Source organism: Triticum urartu, chromosome 1, assembly GCF_003073215.2.
Source record: "Triticum urartu cultivar G1812 chromosome 1, Tu2.1, whole genome shotgun sequence".
Classification (NCBI taxonomy): domain Eukaryota; kingdom Viridiplantae; phylum Streptophyta; class Magnoliopsida; order Poales; family Poaceae; genus Triticum; species Triticum urartu.
Genome location: NC_053022.1, coordinates 134460207 through 134477533, shown reverse-complemented (window position 1 = coordinate 134477533; position 17327 = coordinate 134460207). Strand labels below are relative to the sequence as shown.

The 17327-nt window shown below is 46.5% G+C and overlaps 1 protein-coding gene across 1 annotated transcript; it reads left to right on the top strand.

Annotated features, from left to right (window-relative positions):
* Positions 1-6670: 6670 nt before the first annotated feature.
* On the top strand, positions 6671-10387 carry LOC125551727 (nucleolin-like). The gene is made up of 3 exons (XM_048715030.1): positions 6671-7307; positions 9399-9654; positions 9849-10387. The coding sequence occupies exons 1-3, from the start codon at positions 6999-7001 to the stop codon at positions 10211-10213; spliced, it is 930 nt and encodes a 309-aa protein (XP_048570987.1). The 5' UTR covers positions 6671-6998; the 3' UTR covers positions 10214-10387.
* The last annotated feature ends 6940 nt before the right edge of the window (positions 10388-17327 follow it).

The following is a 17327-nucleotide window of genomic DNA, read 5'->3' as shown; positions in this document are numbered from 1 at the left end:
TTCTTTGTGACTATTTTTGCTTTAGATACAAAAAAATACAAACTTTTTGTTAGTGCCGGTAGTTTTCAAATTTGAATAGTTTAAATTTTGAATTATTTGAAATTTGTGTGAATCACTAGTTTGTTAATAACTTAACTTTGAAAATAGATTTTTCAGTGATTTTTTTCTTATGTTTAATATTAGTGTGTTTTATCATTATATTCAATATGGTAATGCGTAGGTTATTTAAAAAATGAAATGCCTTTGTAACAGATGAGTTTTCGTCCGAAACCCTGATACTTCGAAAGAGATTGTCCAGTTTGTACACGAAGTGCATCCAGTTTTTGCGGTAACCCTCTCTACTTGTTTGCACATGCTATGTGGGTGAAATTATGATACCATGCCAACGTTCAATCTTTTCTGAGTTCATTTGAAGTGCTTTTCAATTTCAGGGTCATTTAGCTGAAAAAATCAGTAAATGCATGAAAGAATTTGTTTGCACATAAAATTTCTTTGCGTTTCAAATGCCGAAACACATAACTACCCTAACTATTACAGAGATTCCCTCCTAGGTGTGAAACACAGAAGAAAGTGATGATAGTGAAGCCGATCACATCCCAGATCTTTGGGTGTGAAACTTTTTCTTCGCGTGTGTCCCTTTGCACCATAACCATGGAAAATCTTCATCATTTAACTGGATGCTTGGGTCAATATTCACTGTGAATGGAGCAATTGCATCAAACTTTTCATAATCTTCTGACATGTCTGTCTTGTCATCCACTCCCACGATGTTTCTCTTCCTAGAAAGAACTATGTGACGCTTTGGCTCATCGTATGATGCATTCGCTTGCTTATCTTTTCTTTTTCTTGGCTTGGTAGACATGTCCTTCACATAGAAAATCTGTGCCAGATCATTGGCTAGGATGAATGGTTCATCTGCATACGCAAGATTGTTGAGATCCACTATTGTCATTCCATACTGTGGGTCTTCCGTTACCCTGCCTCGTTGCATATTGACCCATTTGCACCGAAACAAAGGGACCTTCAAACCACGTCCATAGTCAAGTTCCCATATGTCCTGAACCATAATATGTTTCATTTCATGTCTTGGTTGCTGCATCAAAGCGGACACCACTGTTTTGGTTGATGCTCTTCTTATCTTGGGCGATCGTTTAAAATGTATTCCCATTTATCTCGTACCCTTTGAATGTCATTATATTCGAAGATGGTAACTGGGACAGCGAGTACAGGTCATCTTCAATGGAGGCGTCATGCATGGTACGTGTGTGGAACCAGCCGGCGAAAGTCCTCGTTTGTTCACGTGTAATCCAGTCATCAGACCGCTCCGGGTGTTTGGAGCGTAGAAAATTCTTATGTTCATCCATATACGGAGCCACCAAGGCGGAATTTTGTAGAACTGTGTAGTGTGCTTCGGTGAGAGAATGTTCGTCCATACATATCATTTGATCCCCTCCTAGCGTGCCTTTTCCATCCAGTCTGCCCTTATGCCGCGATTCAGGAACATCAATCAGCTTAAGGTCAGGAATAAAGTCAATACAAAACTCAATGACCTCCTCATTTTCATGGCCCTTGGAGATGCTTCCTTCTGGCCTAGCACAGTTATGAACATATTTTTTTAAGACTCCCATGAACCTCTCAAAGGGGAACATATTGTGTAGAAATATAGGACCCAAAACGTTAATCTCTTCGCATAGGTGAACTAGGATGTGCGTCATGATGTTGAAGAAGGATGTTGGGAACACCAACTCGAAACTGACAAGACATTGCACGAAATCATTCTCTTACCTTGGTATGATTACTGGATTGATTACCTTCTGAGAGATTGCATTGAGGAATGCACATAGCTTCACAATGGCTAATCAAACATTTTTTGGTAGAAGCCCCCTCAATGCAACCGGAAGCAGTTGTGTCATAATCACGTGGCAGTCATGAGACTTTAGGTTCTGAAACTTTTTCTCTATCATATTTATTATTCCTTTATATTCGATGAGAAGCCAGACGGTACCTTAATACCGAGCAGGCATTTAAAGAAGATTTCCTTCTCTTCTTTGGTAAGAGCGTAGCTGGCATGACCCTGATGTATGCCGTCTTTTCCGTGCATACGTTGCTGGTCCTCCCGTGCCCCAGGTGTATCTTTTGTCTTCCCATACATGCCCAAGAAGCCAAGCAGGGTCACGCAAAGATTCTTCATCACGTCGATTGTGGAGCGGACCTCTAGGTCTTTCCAATAGGGAAGGTCCCAAAATATAGATTTCTTCTTCCACATGGGTGCACGTCCGTCAGCGTCTTTCGAAACAGGTTGTCCGCCAGGACTCTTTCCAAAGACTACCTTCAAATCCTTGACCATATCATGTACATCAGCACCAGTACGGTGGCGAGGCTTCGTCCGGTGATCCGCCTCACCTTTGAAATGCTTGCCTTTCTTTCTTATGGGATGCCTGCTCGGAAGAAATCGACAATGTCCCAGGTACACGTTCTTCCTACAATTATCCAAATATATACTGTTGGTATCATCCAAACAGTGCATGCATGCGCGGTATCCCTTGTTTGTCTGTCCTGAAAGGTTACTGAGAGCAGGCCAATCATTGATGGTCACGAACAGCAACGCCTTTAGGTCAAATTCTTCCTGTCCGTGCTCATCCCACGCACGTACACATGTTCCATTCCATAGCTGTAAGAGTTCTTCAACTAATGGCCTTAGGTACACATCAATGTCGTTGCCGGGTTGCTTAGGGTCTTGGATGAGCACTGACATCATAATGAACTTCTGCTTCATGCACAACCAAGGAGGAAGGTTATACAAATATAGAGTCACAAGCCAGGTGCTATGGTTTTTGCTCTGCTCCCCAAAAGGATTAATGCCATCTGCGCTTAGACCAAACCATACGTTCCTTGCGTCACCTGCAAACTCCTTCCTATACTTTCTCTCAATTTTTCTCCACTGCGACCCGTCAGCAGGTACTCTCAACTTTTCGTCTTTCTTACGGTCTTCACTGTGCCATAGCATCGCCTTGGCATGCTCTTTGTTTTGGAACAAACGTTTCAACCGTGGTATTATAGGAGCATAGCACATCACCTTGGCAGGAATCTTCTTCCTGGGGCGCTCGCCCTCGACATCACCAGGGTCATCGCGGCTGATCTTATAGCGCAATGCATCGCATACCAGGCAAGCGTTCAAATCCTCGTACTCACCGCGGTAGAGTATGTAGTCATTAGGGCATGCATGTATCTTCTGCACCTCTAACCCTAGAGGGCAGACAGCCTTCTTTGCTTCGTACGTACTCTGGGGCATTTCGTTGTCCTTTGGAAGCATATTCTTTATCATTACCAGCAACTTTCCAAATCCCTTGCCAGATACACCATTCTCTGCCTTCCATTGCAGCAATTCCAATGTGGTGCCCAACTTTTTCTTGTCAGCTTCGCAATTTGGGTACAACAATTTCTTGTGATCCTCTAACATGCGCTGCAACTTCTTCTTCTCCAAATCACTTGCGCAGTTTCTCTTTGCATCGGCAATGGCCCAACCTAGATCATCAGCGGGCTCATCTGATGCCTCTTCTTTTGCTTCTTCCCGCATTGCCGGCTCGGCTTCTTCCCCCATTGTTGTATCATCATATTCAGGGAACCCATGGCCAGGATAGCTGTCGCCGTCCTCTTCTTCTTCATTGTCTTCCATCATAACCCCTCTTTCTCCGTGCTTGGTCCAAACATTATAGCGGGGCATGAAACCAGACTCAAATAGGTGGACGTGAATGGTTCTTAACGTAGAGTAATTGTGATCATCCTTACAGCCAGCACATGGACAAGGCATAAAACCATCCGCCCGCTTGTTTGCCTCAGCCGCAAGCAGAAAAGTATGCACACCATTAATGAACTCGGGAGAGCATCGGTCATCGTACATCCATTGTCGGCTCATCTTCATTACACAACACTGAAAAGACCAAATTAATACAAGTTCATACATAAAGTTCATACAACACTTAAATGCAACAAACAAATAACTCTCTAACTAACGAATTTAAATGCAACAACAAATGCGATCAAGATCGCAACTAAGGTAACAATTGATCCAACAACATAATGATACCAAGCCTCACTATGAATGGCATATTTTCTAATCTTTCTAATCTTCAGCGCATTTTCTCCATCTTGATCTTGTGATCATCGACGACATCGGCAACATGCAACTCCAATTCCATCTTCTCCCCCTCAATTCTTTTCAATATTTCTTTCAAATCTTTGTTTTCTCTTTCAACTAAATTTAACCTCTCGACAATAGGGTCGGTTGGAATTTCCAGTTCACATACCTCCTACATACAAATATCTATACCAACTTGATGGGCATAATTTATCATAAACACGAAATGCAACAAATAGTTTTAAAAGAGAATATACCACATCTGAATCATAACAAGGACGAGGGCCGACGGGGACGGATATCAAAACCATGGCACTATGTATAACAAACAACGTACGGGTAACATAATTATACGAGTAACTATATATTTAAATCACACAAACATCAATTTTTTATATAAAACATTCATGAACAAGAGGCTCACCGCAAGGTGGTGCCGGCGACGGGACGGTGCGAGCGATCGACGGTGGTTACGACGGAGATTTAGAAGGCACTAAGTAAACCACACCTACATATGCAAACTAAGTGTTATTTTTTTTACCTCAAATTGCATATAAATCAAATACTGGTACATATAATTCCTCCCAAATTACTAAACTCACAAATTAATCACTATATAAAGCATTGCAAGGGCTAATCTAGCAATGAGAAATGAAAGGACAAAGTTGCTAACCTTTGTGATCATTTGAATGGATGGGGCCCTTCAAATCTTGACAAATTTTGGACAAAATATGTGATGAGCTCGAGAGGAAGAGGGGAAGAGCAGAGAGGAGAGGGGAAAGGGGAAGAACAGAGCTCACTCGGGTGGACGAAGGCTTTATGTAGGACGACCTTTAGTATCGGTTCGTGCCACCAACCGGTACTAAAGGTGCTGGAGGGGTCCTAGACTGACAACATCCTGCCACCACTCTCTTAAGTACCGGTTCGTGGCACGAACCGGTGCTAAAGGTTCGCCACGAACCGGTACTAATGAGAGCGGCCCGGCTAGCCATTGGAACCGGCACTAATGGACATATTAGTGCCGGCTCAAATTCAAACCGACACTAATGTGCTTCACATTTGACCATTTTTCTACTAGTGAAAAGTCGTTCCTGTAGTCTTTATTTTGGAAACTTTACAACACTATAGACCCACCGCGCTGCCATATATTGTATGGACATGTACGAACTGTTTGGGTGTACGCATCGGTCAGGTATTCACAAATAAGAAATCATTTCGTCAAAAGGTGCACACATCCCAAGTGAGCACGAGAGCGCATATGATTTTAGCGTGTTGCGTCGCCGAGTGCTCCTAGATCGCTTTCATGTTTCCCACATATTCAAGAATTGCCATGCTAGATCATAGGAGAGTCTCATGCTACAAATATGGCTGAGAGGGTGTTTGAGAGCGAACGTGTGTGCCCTTCACTTGAAATGATGCATGAGAGTGAACAAGCATTGCCATGCTGTCGTCGCTTTGAGATTCATGTTCATGTCTGGATGCATTGGTGAGCATTAAACATATAAAAACATTCCGTTTTTATGATGTTTGCGTGATTTAGGCTTCAAATATCTTAAGGCATGTATAATGATACTATATTAGAAATGTCACGTAGGATAAACGTTGACGTAGAGAAGAGAGAAATAATAAGAAACGCCTTGTATTCTCTTATTTAAGAAATGATCTCTTAGCACAATATACCTCATCATATTTTTTGGAAGAACTACTCATTAAAGATAAGAGGAAGAGTCTGTTCGGATCTCATCAACTCTGCAACTCCTCTCCTAGAGTGGCCAGAGTGACGCCGAACGCCACACCTTCATGGAGTTAGAAAAGTGGAGCGGAGCCGGCCGTAGTACAATCTGGTGGAGTGGCAAAAACCGAGCTCCGTGTGCGACACCGCAATTTACTGGTTGGCTCATCGAAATGTCCTCTCTCACGGATATCAACCCCCTCCCCTGACCATATGGAGTGGAGTTGGTAGCCGAACATGTTATCTAACTCTCGATTTTGCACGTGGAGCCAACAATTCAGGAGCAAGGAGCGGAGTTAAGAATTTGAAGGAGGGGAGGGGATCCGAACAGACTGTAAGAAATAACTGAGTGTAGACATTCTAACAGGTTGATGCCTCGTGGTGAACTTAATATTTCCTCCATTCCAAAATATAGTGCGCCCGCGTTTTCCGAGGTCTAACTTTGATTATAAATTTAACCAACGAGACCAACTGCGGCGGGAGAAAAAATTACATAATTGAAAACTTCTTTCGAATAAGAATTCACTGATATAATTTTTGCTCCCGTCACAATTAGTTTTGGTTATTAAATTTATGATCAAAATTGAAACACGTGGATAGAGAAAGCACTACATTGTGGAATATGGAATGGAGGGAGTATCTCTCGGCAGTCTGATCACCCCTCAGAGGCTCAGATCTCCACCCTACCCTAGCCTTTCGATGTTGGATAGAGACCGTGCCCGAAGGAAGGGCACGTGTCGGCTGCAAGACCAAGGTTCCCGTTCAACTCCAGATAAGTACGATCCGAGTTGTACTACCATCTGCCGTGGCGAAAGCGAAACGCAGCGAGAGGCGTAGAGTAGCACGCACGCCGCCGCCGCCGCCGTCGTCTTCGTCTTCTCCACTGCTAACCCAACAGAGGACGAAACCAAATAGCGCAAATTCCTATCCGGCCTCCAACAAGCAACCCCGCGGAAGCTCTGCCCGTCGGCGTGTCTCCTTGGTTCCTCGCGCCCGATTCTCCCCGATCCGAAGCAAGCAAGCGCGAGTGCGTGCCCCGCCCGCGCCTTGCCGCAGATCGGGGAGTCCCGAGAGCCCCAGGTAGCCTTTTCCTCTTCGGTTGTGGTTGTTGTTGCGGGTGACGGAGAGATGGCCGGGGGAGGCAACAGGAAAGGGTCTGGCGCCGAGGAGCTGAGGATCGGCAGCGGCAACGTGTTCGCGGCGCTCGAGACGCTCAAGAAGAAGAAGAAGAAGCCGGCGGCGGCCGAGAAGAAGCAGGCGCCGTTGGTGGAAAAGCCAGAGGTGTTCTGGGCGCCCGCGCCGCTCACGGCCAAGTCCTGGGCCGACGTTGAGGACGATGACGATGATGACTACTTCGCCACCACCGCGCCGCTGTGCCCCGTCCGGGAGTCCCAGGGGGGCGACGCTGATGCCGGCCATGAGGACGACATTGAACAGGTCCACCTCGCTTCTCCCACTGCTCGCTTGCGTCCCCTTCTTTATATTCTTTACATGCATGTTTAGTTGTTTGCATATGTGCTGTCTCTGGACTACAACGATTCAGCGACATCTCACCATTGCAAGGCTCTCCTCGTGTGCCGGTTTATTTGTGATACATGGCATGATGTAATGCCGTGGGAACAAGTGGTATTGGGGACTTCAGGATAGAAATTCCCAGCATGAGCCAATTTTTGTCTGTCGTCTTCAGGGCATCGATTAGCTCTACGGTGTCACGCACTGCATTCACGGGTAGCACATGGACGGTTGACTGCTATGGACAATTTATTGTTGCATGAAAATGTGATTTGTCCATTTTTCCCATTACCGGAATGTTTTGAGATCGTTGGCATGCTCTATTTATGAAGGCTCAAATTTGCTATTCACGAAGTAGTCAATTTAGGTAACGTTGTTGCACGGGTATTTGATGTGAGGATATGGCGATATGTAACTAAAATTAGTTTATTTATGGCGTACTTGATATTGGTGGCACCGATAGTATAGTTCTTGCTGACCCAGTCTGTAGAAATTAATCTGGTTATAGCTTTGTGACGCAAGCTAATTTGTGCCTGTATGTAATTGGGAAGAAAAATAATGCAAATTATTAAGTGAAAAAATATGTCCTGATTACAATAAGATAACTGATTACAACTTACTAGTGGCACATCTTGAAGAATATTTATGTTAGACTAATAGTCTTTGGGCAATCAGGTTGAGTTAAAGATAGATTTGGATGTGTGAGGATTTACCTGGCATAATTAGCACGGAATCACCTGCCTACATTCGGTGTATGCCTTCAGCATACTCTTGGTATGGAAGCAGACAAACTATAATGCAAATAATTAAGTGGGAAAAAACTAGTCCCTCTCTAAACTTTTATAAGATGTTTTAGATCACTGCTTCAGTGACCTACTAACGGCCCATATCAAAACAATACTGATGTCAGAGCCCTTTGTGTAATCAGTTGGAATCTACATATATATATTTGGATGGTGGCATTACTACCACTTGCCTGTTTGGGTATGTGCCATGGAAGCGTTTTTGGGCAGGTGTGATATTTTGATTGATAAGAAATGTCTGGCCATAGTTATTCTAGGGTTCTAGCTCAAACTGATACATTTATTTTCTTTCCAGATTTGGTCTTATTTATTCTCATTTTATTTACTCCAGAAATCTAGCTGGTGTTCTGCCTTCCGTTGAATCAAAGGAAACAGGGTGGAATTTTTTTTTCCTGTAAGAGACTATCACTCACGGGTGTGAAACAATGCCATCAGCCAGGGCGTTATTTTTATTTCCTTTAGCATTTCCTTCTGGTTTTGGGTCCAACCAATGATAAAAAGAAAGTGCTTAAGCTTGTGCCTAGGTGTTAGGTGTCAGCAGAATGCCTGACCTTAAGCTTAGTGTGCTTCCGCGAGATATGCACTGGGCAGAGGCAAATCTAGGAATTTATGCCCAGTGCATTTTTTTCTTTTTATCTTGGGTATAATCAAGGATATGTTTCATCGTAGCCCACAACGGTCCAGTACCCAGCCTGGGGCTTGGCAAATTCCCTGCTCTGCCTGACTCAATTGTGACATGGGACCACTTGTACTCGATGTTGACTTGTGCTGTGAACTGCATCCTGCATCTTTAATTATGTTTTAATTCTGTTGAGTTCTACACAACTGGATTTTTGTTGTATAAGATGTTATGTTGACTTCTAGAATATTCCGAGTATCAGAAGAAGTGACTTTACTGGGTTGTACCTCTGGAAAACCTGAATTCGAGGTCACGTGTGTTATCTGTGAGCAATTCCTACTACTTGAAAACAGAAAATGTACTTCAACTGATCTGTTTTATTTAGCTTTCTCCATATATCTTGCGGTGTTAGCTTTAGATTCTAGGTTTTATGATGAATGAAATTGGGGGTGCTGCTCCTACATTCGAGAAAACTTTAGATTTCAGGTCAAATTGAATGGGATCACACAAAACATCTACTACTTAAAGCACAGTATGTGCCCTTTACATTTTGTAGTATAAGGGTTAACTCTCCATATGCCAAATGCACTGCAGGAAATTGAGAGTGAAGATGATAGCCTTGATGATGAGGTTGATGCTTCTGCTGAGGATGAACATGAAGCAGGAGATGCTGTCCTCTCTGAGCCGGCAGTTCAGAAAGCTGTAGCTCCACTAGTACCTCCTAAAGATACAGAAAGACAGCTCTCCAAGAAGGAGCTAAAGAAAAAGGAGTTGGAAGAGCTTGATGCTGTATTGGCTGAGTTGGGAATCTCACATGAATCAAGTAATGCTACTCAAGATGAAACAAATGGTAAGTTAGAATATCTTCTTGCCATTAAATTATCCCAGAAGAAACATTTTGTGAAAACTGAGCATACCTAGATATATGTTTTTATATTGGTAATTGCTGTGCTGTTAACATTTTGTGACTAATTTTGGAAGGCCTGAAGATGGTTATTTTTGAAAGTTTAAGCATTGTGTTCATGTGTTGAGCATATTTTGCAGACAAGAATGGTATGTGTCAGGCTGCTGATGGAGGGAAAAAGGAAGATGCATCCGCTCCTCTGGAGAGTAAGACCTCCAAGAAGAAGAAAGCTAAGAAAGACAAGTCCTCAAAGGAGGCAGAAGAAACACTGGATCAGAACAATGTGGTCGACGGTGCTGCTAGTGTGGAACCTGATGAAGATGTTGCTTCAGTGGATGTCAAGGAGCGCATAAAGAAGGTAGCATCAATGAAGAAAAAGAAGTCGAGCAAAGAGATGGACGCAGCAGCAAAGATTGCAGCATCTGAGGCGGCCGCTAGGAGAGCAAAGCTTGAGGCAGCGAAGAAGAAAGACAAGAACCACTATAATCAGCAGCCCCTGCGGTGAATTACTCCTCAGATTATGCAATTCCTTAGATACTGTGTGCCTCGACTAGGAGGAGGCCACCGTCTGGTGCGCATCTTGGAATTCTCTATAGATGGACTTGTGGTGTACTGAGCTCTGAATTGTTCATCACATAAACCCTTTTGAATACATGGTAAATGTGGATATTTAGTACTACATGTTTTCTTTTGTGGTTGCTTGCGTTGGTTTGCTGATTTGCTTTGATTTTGCTTGTTGTTTTGATTTTTCTTTAACGGAATCCGCTACACTCTAATATTGTGAGTCGGGTTGAGTTATTTCTATTGATTTTCTTCTTCTGTACAATTCATCCAGTGTTTTTTTGTTGTTGGAAAGGCCTTGATAGCTAGCTTTATTAGAACTGTGGTTGGGGAGCTAATGCGATGGCATACCTCTTGAGGCGGTCTGTGCGTTTCTTTCTTGTCTACCTGCAACTAATCAAACAAAGAATTGTTGAAGATTACATGAGCCAAACAAATGCATGTTGTCAAGTCAAGCAAATGGGCCTAAATCTACTTGCACATGCAGCGGAAAAAGGAACATCACCTCCATCTTAAAAATAAAACCTTTTCTCGCCTTGCCCAACCACCGGCTGCCACTTGGCATAGCCCATAGCTCGCCCTTATTTCCCTCTCACCTAAAGTTAAGTATTTAATGAATATATTTATATGTACTTAAAATGCGCACATGAAATCTTAGTTGGTGTACTCACGTCATATATTTTGGGGTCTAAAATAGTCAGTGTTTTTTTAACATAATTTAATTTAGTCTTCTACCCCTCCCCCTCCACCTAAAAAAACCAAGACATTGAAACGACCCAAAAAAAGACCGTGGTAGTTACGTACTTGCTAAGATTTTCAACAAAGCCGTAATAAAATTGCAATAGACACATAATTGTCGAGTACCAAACTGAACAAAGTTATGCGAGTGTGTGTGATAGTCTGACTTATTAGGGATGATAGACTACTCATATCAATAAGGAATTCCTTCTTTTCCGGGAGCCCATTCGGACAGAACTCCAAAGTTAAGTATGCTCAGCTTGAAGTAGTGTCAGGATGGGTGACCGACCAGGAAGTTACTCCCGGGTGCGCACGAGTGAGGACAAAGTGCGCAGAAAAGACTAGTATTGATCTGTGAGGCCAGTCTAGATCCCGCCAGGAGTAACGACCACCGGCGGCTGTGTCTGGAGCGTTACAAGTTGGTATCAGAGCCGGCCCTCGCGGTTACACGGATGGTTGCCGACAGGTGCGTGGTCAGGTTGTTCATGACGTTTGTGACCCGTCGTGGCACCCGACATGGCACATGTACCGGACTGGAAGCACAAACGTTTGTGCCAAGAGGGAACGTTCCTGTGGCCCGACGAGGACGTCGGTTCCTCTGAGTGGGGGTGTATATGATAGCCTGGTTTATTACGGATGATAGACTACCCATATCAATAAGGAATTCCTTCTTTTCCGGGAGCCCATTCATACAGAACTCCAAAGTTAAGCGTGCTCAGCTTGAAGTAGTGTCAGGATGGGTGACCGACCAGGAAGTTGCTCCCGGGTGCGCACGAGTGAGGACAAAGTGCGCAGGAAAGACTAGTATTGATCTGTGGGGCCAGTCTAGATCCCGCCAGGAGTAACGACCACCGGCGGGTGTGTCTGGGGCGTTACAGTGTGCCTGACAAAAACATCACCACACAAAGAGTAGGAGGAACCAACCATCAAGTTCTGTAGCAAGGTTCTCCATGGTTCAGAACATTAACATGATGGCAAAGGCAAAATAATAGTCAACAAATGATGATACCAGAGGTGCTCTTCTGCCATCCAGAATGTTCAGTTCTTTAACTAGCAACCCTAAGAAGAACAAGTAAGAATAAAATACAAGACTCATACATTATAGATACTCCAATGGAGTAGCAAACCAGCAATAATGCAGAACATCCATATCAAGCACTTCCTATAGCCCTATAAAAATGGAGGACCCTGAGTTGCACCATCTTGTTCTCTCATCTCATCGAATAGTGGAAGGGGAATACAACTTTACTGGAAGTAATACTTGGTAATCCACATGCTGATTCTTGGTCACCCATTGTCGGTGTCAAAACTGGCGGATCTCGGGTAGGGGGTCCCGAACTGTGCGTCAAGGCCGGATGGTAACAGGAGGCAAGGGACACGAAGTTTTACCCAGGTTCGGGCCCTCTCGATGGAGGTAAAACCCTACGTCCTGCTTGATTAATATTGATGATATGGGTAGTACAAGAGTAGATCTACCACGAGGTCAGAGAGGCTAAACCCTAGAAGCTAGCCTATGGTATGATTGTTGATGTGTATGTTGTCCTACGGACTAAAACCCTCCGGTTTATATAGACACTGGATAGGGTTAGGGTTACATAGAGTCGGTTACAATGGTAGGAGATCTTCATATCCGTATCGCCAAGCTTGCCTTCCACGCCAAGGAAAGTCCCTTCCGGACGCGGGACGGAGTCTTCAATCTTGTATCTTCATAGTCCGGGAGTCCGGCTGAAGGTATAGTTCGGCTATCCGAACACCCCCTAATCCAGGACTCCCTCAGTAGCCCCTGAACCAGGCTTCAATGACGACGAGTCCGACGTGCAGATTGTCTTCAGCATTGCAAGGCGGGTTCCTCCTCCAAGTACTTTATAGAAGATTTTAAACACGAAGATAGTGTCCGGCTCTGCAAAATAAGTTTTCCACATATTGACATAGAGAGAATAATATTTACACAAATCTAATCTGCTGACGTATTCCGTAGTGCGACACACCACGGCCAAGCTTTTATCCGAGTCGTTTCATTATCCCACCTCAGCGCGTCATGCGAGGCGGTTTCCTTGGCATGTCTTGTCAAAGCAGAGATCGTGTCCCCTTATTCCGGGATTCTCATCAATACGGGCATGGGTAACTCAATCGCGCCTTTGATTACGGCGCTTGGAGATAAGCGAGTTTTACCAGACTGGTGGGGACATGTAGTTGCGTCCACCCATATAAGGGGATAAGGATCCACCTTTTCACCCACGCCTTCTTCCTCCTTTGCCTATCCATTCTTGCGCACTCGAGCTCCAGCGCCCAAGTCCGCACTACCAGCTCAACCTTCTCCAGTCATGTCCGGAGCGGGAGGCAAGTGGATGGTCTCCTCCGTCACGGAGGGACACATCAAAAAGCTGAGGAAGGCCGGATATCTGGCTAGCGACATCGCGCACCGGCTTCCCGAAAAGGGGCAGCTCATCCCCACTCCTAGGCCCCATGAGAGGGTGGTATTCCTCCCCCATTTCCTCCGTGGACTGGGCTTCCCTCTGCATCCATTTGTCCGGGGGCTCATGTTCTACTACGGCCTGGATTTCCACGATCTGGCCCCGAACTTCGTCCTCAACATCTCGGCGTTTATCGTCGTGTGCGAGGCGTTCCTCCGCATCCGCCCCCATTTCGGCCTATGGCTTAAGACTTTCAACGTCAAGCCAAAGGTGGTGCGCGGCAGCCAGGCGGAGTGCGGCGGTGCCATGGTTGGCAAGATGGCCAACGTCCTGTGGCTCGAGGGCTCCTTTGAGGAGACCCTAAAAGGGTGGCAATCATGGTGGTTTTACGTCACTAAGCCGCGCGACGCCGAATGGGTCGCACCCCCTGAGTTTCGATCCGCCCCCCCTATGCGGCTCACCTCCTAGAAGGAGACCAGCCTGTCTTGGGGTAAAAAAGGAGAGCTGACCGGACTCCAAACATGCATCCAAACCCTGATGGACAAGAAGCTCAAGCTTGTCAACGTTGTCCAGGTTATGCTCATCCGCCTGATCCTCCCGTGTCAACGACGGGCCTTCAACCTGTGGGAGTTCGACCCGGCGCAGGATCGAACTCTAAACAGGCTCTTTGACACGACGTACGAAGATGCCTGGAGGATGCTTTTCAAAGGCACCGAGGCTCCCGCATCCGCTACCGAGGATCGCGGATTCAGTACTCAGCATCACGCTCATGCGGTAAGCTATTTTTGTCCTTTTACAGGGTATCAGTTTTTCATAGTTTGACTCTATGCGGGATCTAAGCTCCCTTATCTTTGACAGGATTGGGAGGTGACGTCCGGACAGATCAACTGTCCGGCTCCTTTGCCCGAAGGCCCAGCGGACGCTCGCTTGGCGAAGCTGCTGGTTCCGGCGCCCTATGTGGTGCCGGAGAAGAAGGCCATGAAAAGGGCCACGGGGACTCGAAAGAGTGCCCGGCACCAGAGGTGTCGGATTCATCATCCGACGGTCCCGAAGCACCTTCCTCTCGTGAAGACGAGGAGGAAGAAGAAGAGACCTCTCCCCCTCCAGCGGGAGGAGAGAAGAAAAGGAAGGCCGCCCTCTCTGAGGAGGCCGGAGGGTCCAAGAAGGGGAAAACCCTTCCTCCGGACTACTCCAACGACGCCGACGACGGCGGAGAGGAGTGGCAGCCCAGGGCCAAGCCCCTGGAAAAATTGTAAGTATCCGGATACCGGAGTAATTCATAGTATTCGTTTATTGCACAGCTTTCCCTTATGTCGAACATGCTTATGCAGCCCACCCAAAGACCGGCTCGACGCGTCGTCAGCGGCTCACTGGACTCGTCGGATGTGAACTCGCTTCCGACGGCTTCCTCCCCCCGCCCTATGGACGACACCGAGGTGTTGTCCCAACAGGTTCCAAGCAGGGAGGAGGTGGTCCCGGAGGCGCCGCAAGGCGACCTCCCGGACTCCAGGAGTAAAGGGGATGAAACCCCCCAGGGCTCCAAGTCCGGCTCTAGGCCGGACACCGCTCCGGAACCTTCAAGGGTTCCGGAGTCCGGCGGGGGACCTCCTTCCAAGAGGAGCAAGTCCACCATGCCGGCGACCCCCGTCCACCCGGAGGCGCCGGACAATATGTTGGAGGCGCTCCAAGGCGCCTCCATCGACGAGGAGCACTGCGCTATTATGAGTGCGGTGGTCCAGAAGGTTCAGTCCGCCAAGAGCGGACTGACTGAAGCTTGTACTAGCCTTTTGATAGGCTTTGAGGTAAGTAAATAATGTGTAAATAATATTACCGCATAGACAGTAGCCCCTGATGCTCTGTTGGGCGTTCGGGAAGAAAAGCTGAATAGAGGATCAAAAAAATTCGCAGGAGTCTAACAAAAGGAGTCAATATGCGTGTGCAGGCTTCTCTGCTGGCATCCGCCGTACTCACTGCGGAAGTGGACACGCTGAAGCAGAGCCTCGAGAAGTCCGAGCAAGAGCTTGGGCGTGCCAAGAAGCAGCTCGAGGAGAAGGAAGGTAAGAAATACCTTGGTTGAATATGTATATAAAAAAGGTGCAATTGCAAGAAATGACAGGATTAACATGGCTATTGTAGGGGCCACATCTGAGGTGGAGACCCTTAAGCAAGCGCTGCTCGAGGCCGAGAAGAGTGCGGCTGCGGAGTGCACCGAGCGGGAGAGGTATGAGGCCGAGGTTGGCAAGGTGCGGCAAGAGCTCCAGGTTCTCATGAAGAAACATGAGAGTTTGGAGCTTGACTCGAAGACGCGAGCGTCCGAGCTCGCGGCGGCTATTGAAAATGCCAAGTCTGCCAAGGCCGAATCCCAGAAGACCCTCCAGGAGTTGGATGAGGTGAAGAAAATAGCGGCGGGTAAGGCATTCTTTATGCAAAGTAAACACATAAACGTGAGTTACTTGATACTTACCAGAATCCGGAGCTCTCCAGGGGCATTTGCAGATCTTCTCCGGAGTGTATTCGATGCCGCCGCATTCAATCGAGCCGAGGAGGGCAGCTCGACGGAGAAGGTGTTCTGGTCTCAGTATGCTAAGGCCGGACACCCCGTGCCCCTAAGTGACCAGCTGAAACAACTGGTCGAGCTCCACAAGGCGGCCGAACAGGCCATGAAGGGCCTCCTAGTTCGGCTGTGGCCTGGAGAGGCTCTGCCTGGGAGCTATCTCGGGCTGGTGCGGCGGCTGGTGGAGGCCTGTCCAAGGCTCGAAGTCATCAAGCGCTCCGTCTGTATTGAAGGTGCCCGTAGGGCCTTTGCCCGTGCTAAGGTGCACTGGGGCAGGCTGGATGCGGAGAAGCTTGTGAAGGACGGGCCACCAGCGGGGAAAGAGCATCGCAAGCCCGAAAATTACTATAAGGATGTTCTGAAGGGTGCCCGCCTTGTGGCGGATGAATGTACTAGGGATGTAATTTTTGAGTAAAACTCGCTCATTTTTGTCCTATGCGCTGAAAACTTGTTCATATGCGCTGAGCAATGCTGCTTGAATTTAAAATATTACCTTCTGTGCGGCTGTTTATCAATACTGAGAGATGGCGAGTCGTCGGCTTCTGCCCCCTTGCCACTAGTGCTGGGGTGTTCGGGGATAAATCTGGGCGCTCTTTTTCCCATGTTTGGGTCCTTTGAGGGAGGCGCTCAGCCCGGCGAATGAGGCAATCGGACTATAATGCGTGAACACTCTCACTTAGCCATAGAATTCTATAATTTTAAATTTCGGTGAAGCCCCTAGTATTCGGAAGACCGAGTTCGGGGCACTATCCACGCCTTGGCCGAACAGAGCCGACTCGTCGCCCTAAGCGGCATAAGTCTTTAGGGACTCGAAAAAAAACCTCTCGAACAGCGACCAGCTCTCGCTTCATCATGACAGTCAGTTTTTAGCTTTCTCCACTGAGGTGCTCGGCCCAGCTCAACTGGGGCACAATCGCAGTGGTTCTCCTAGTGCTACCTTAGCCGATATAGCGGAACGTAAGGCACCAAAACATAGGAGCCGGGCAAACCCAACTATTGACCCAAGACATGATTCGAAGCCGATGCATATAATGCTATAAGTTCGGGGTGCCGCACTTGTGAAAGTGTTCGAACTTCTCACACCATATTGACCCAAGACATGATTCGGAGCCGATGCATATAATGCTATAAGTTCGGGGTGCCGCACTTGTGAAAGTGTTCGAACTTCTCACACCATATTGAGGGGTGCTAAAAGCCCCTGGCGTATTTTGGCCGTACCAAGTTGTACGGGTGCAACATGTCGTTAAGGAACATTTATTTATAAAAAGATAGTGCAAAAATAGACAAAAGCTATGCATTGTTTATGAAAAATAGTTGCGATCAAAGCAGAACGATACAAGTAATGCGATAAA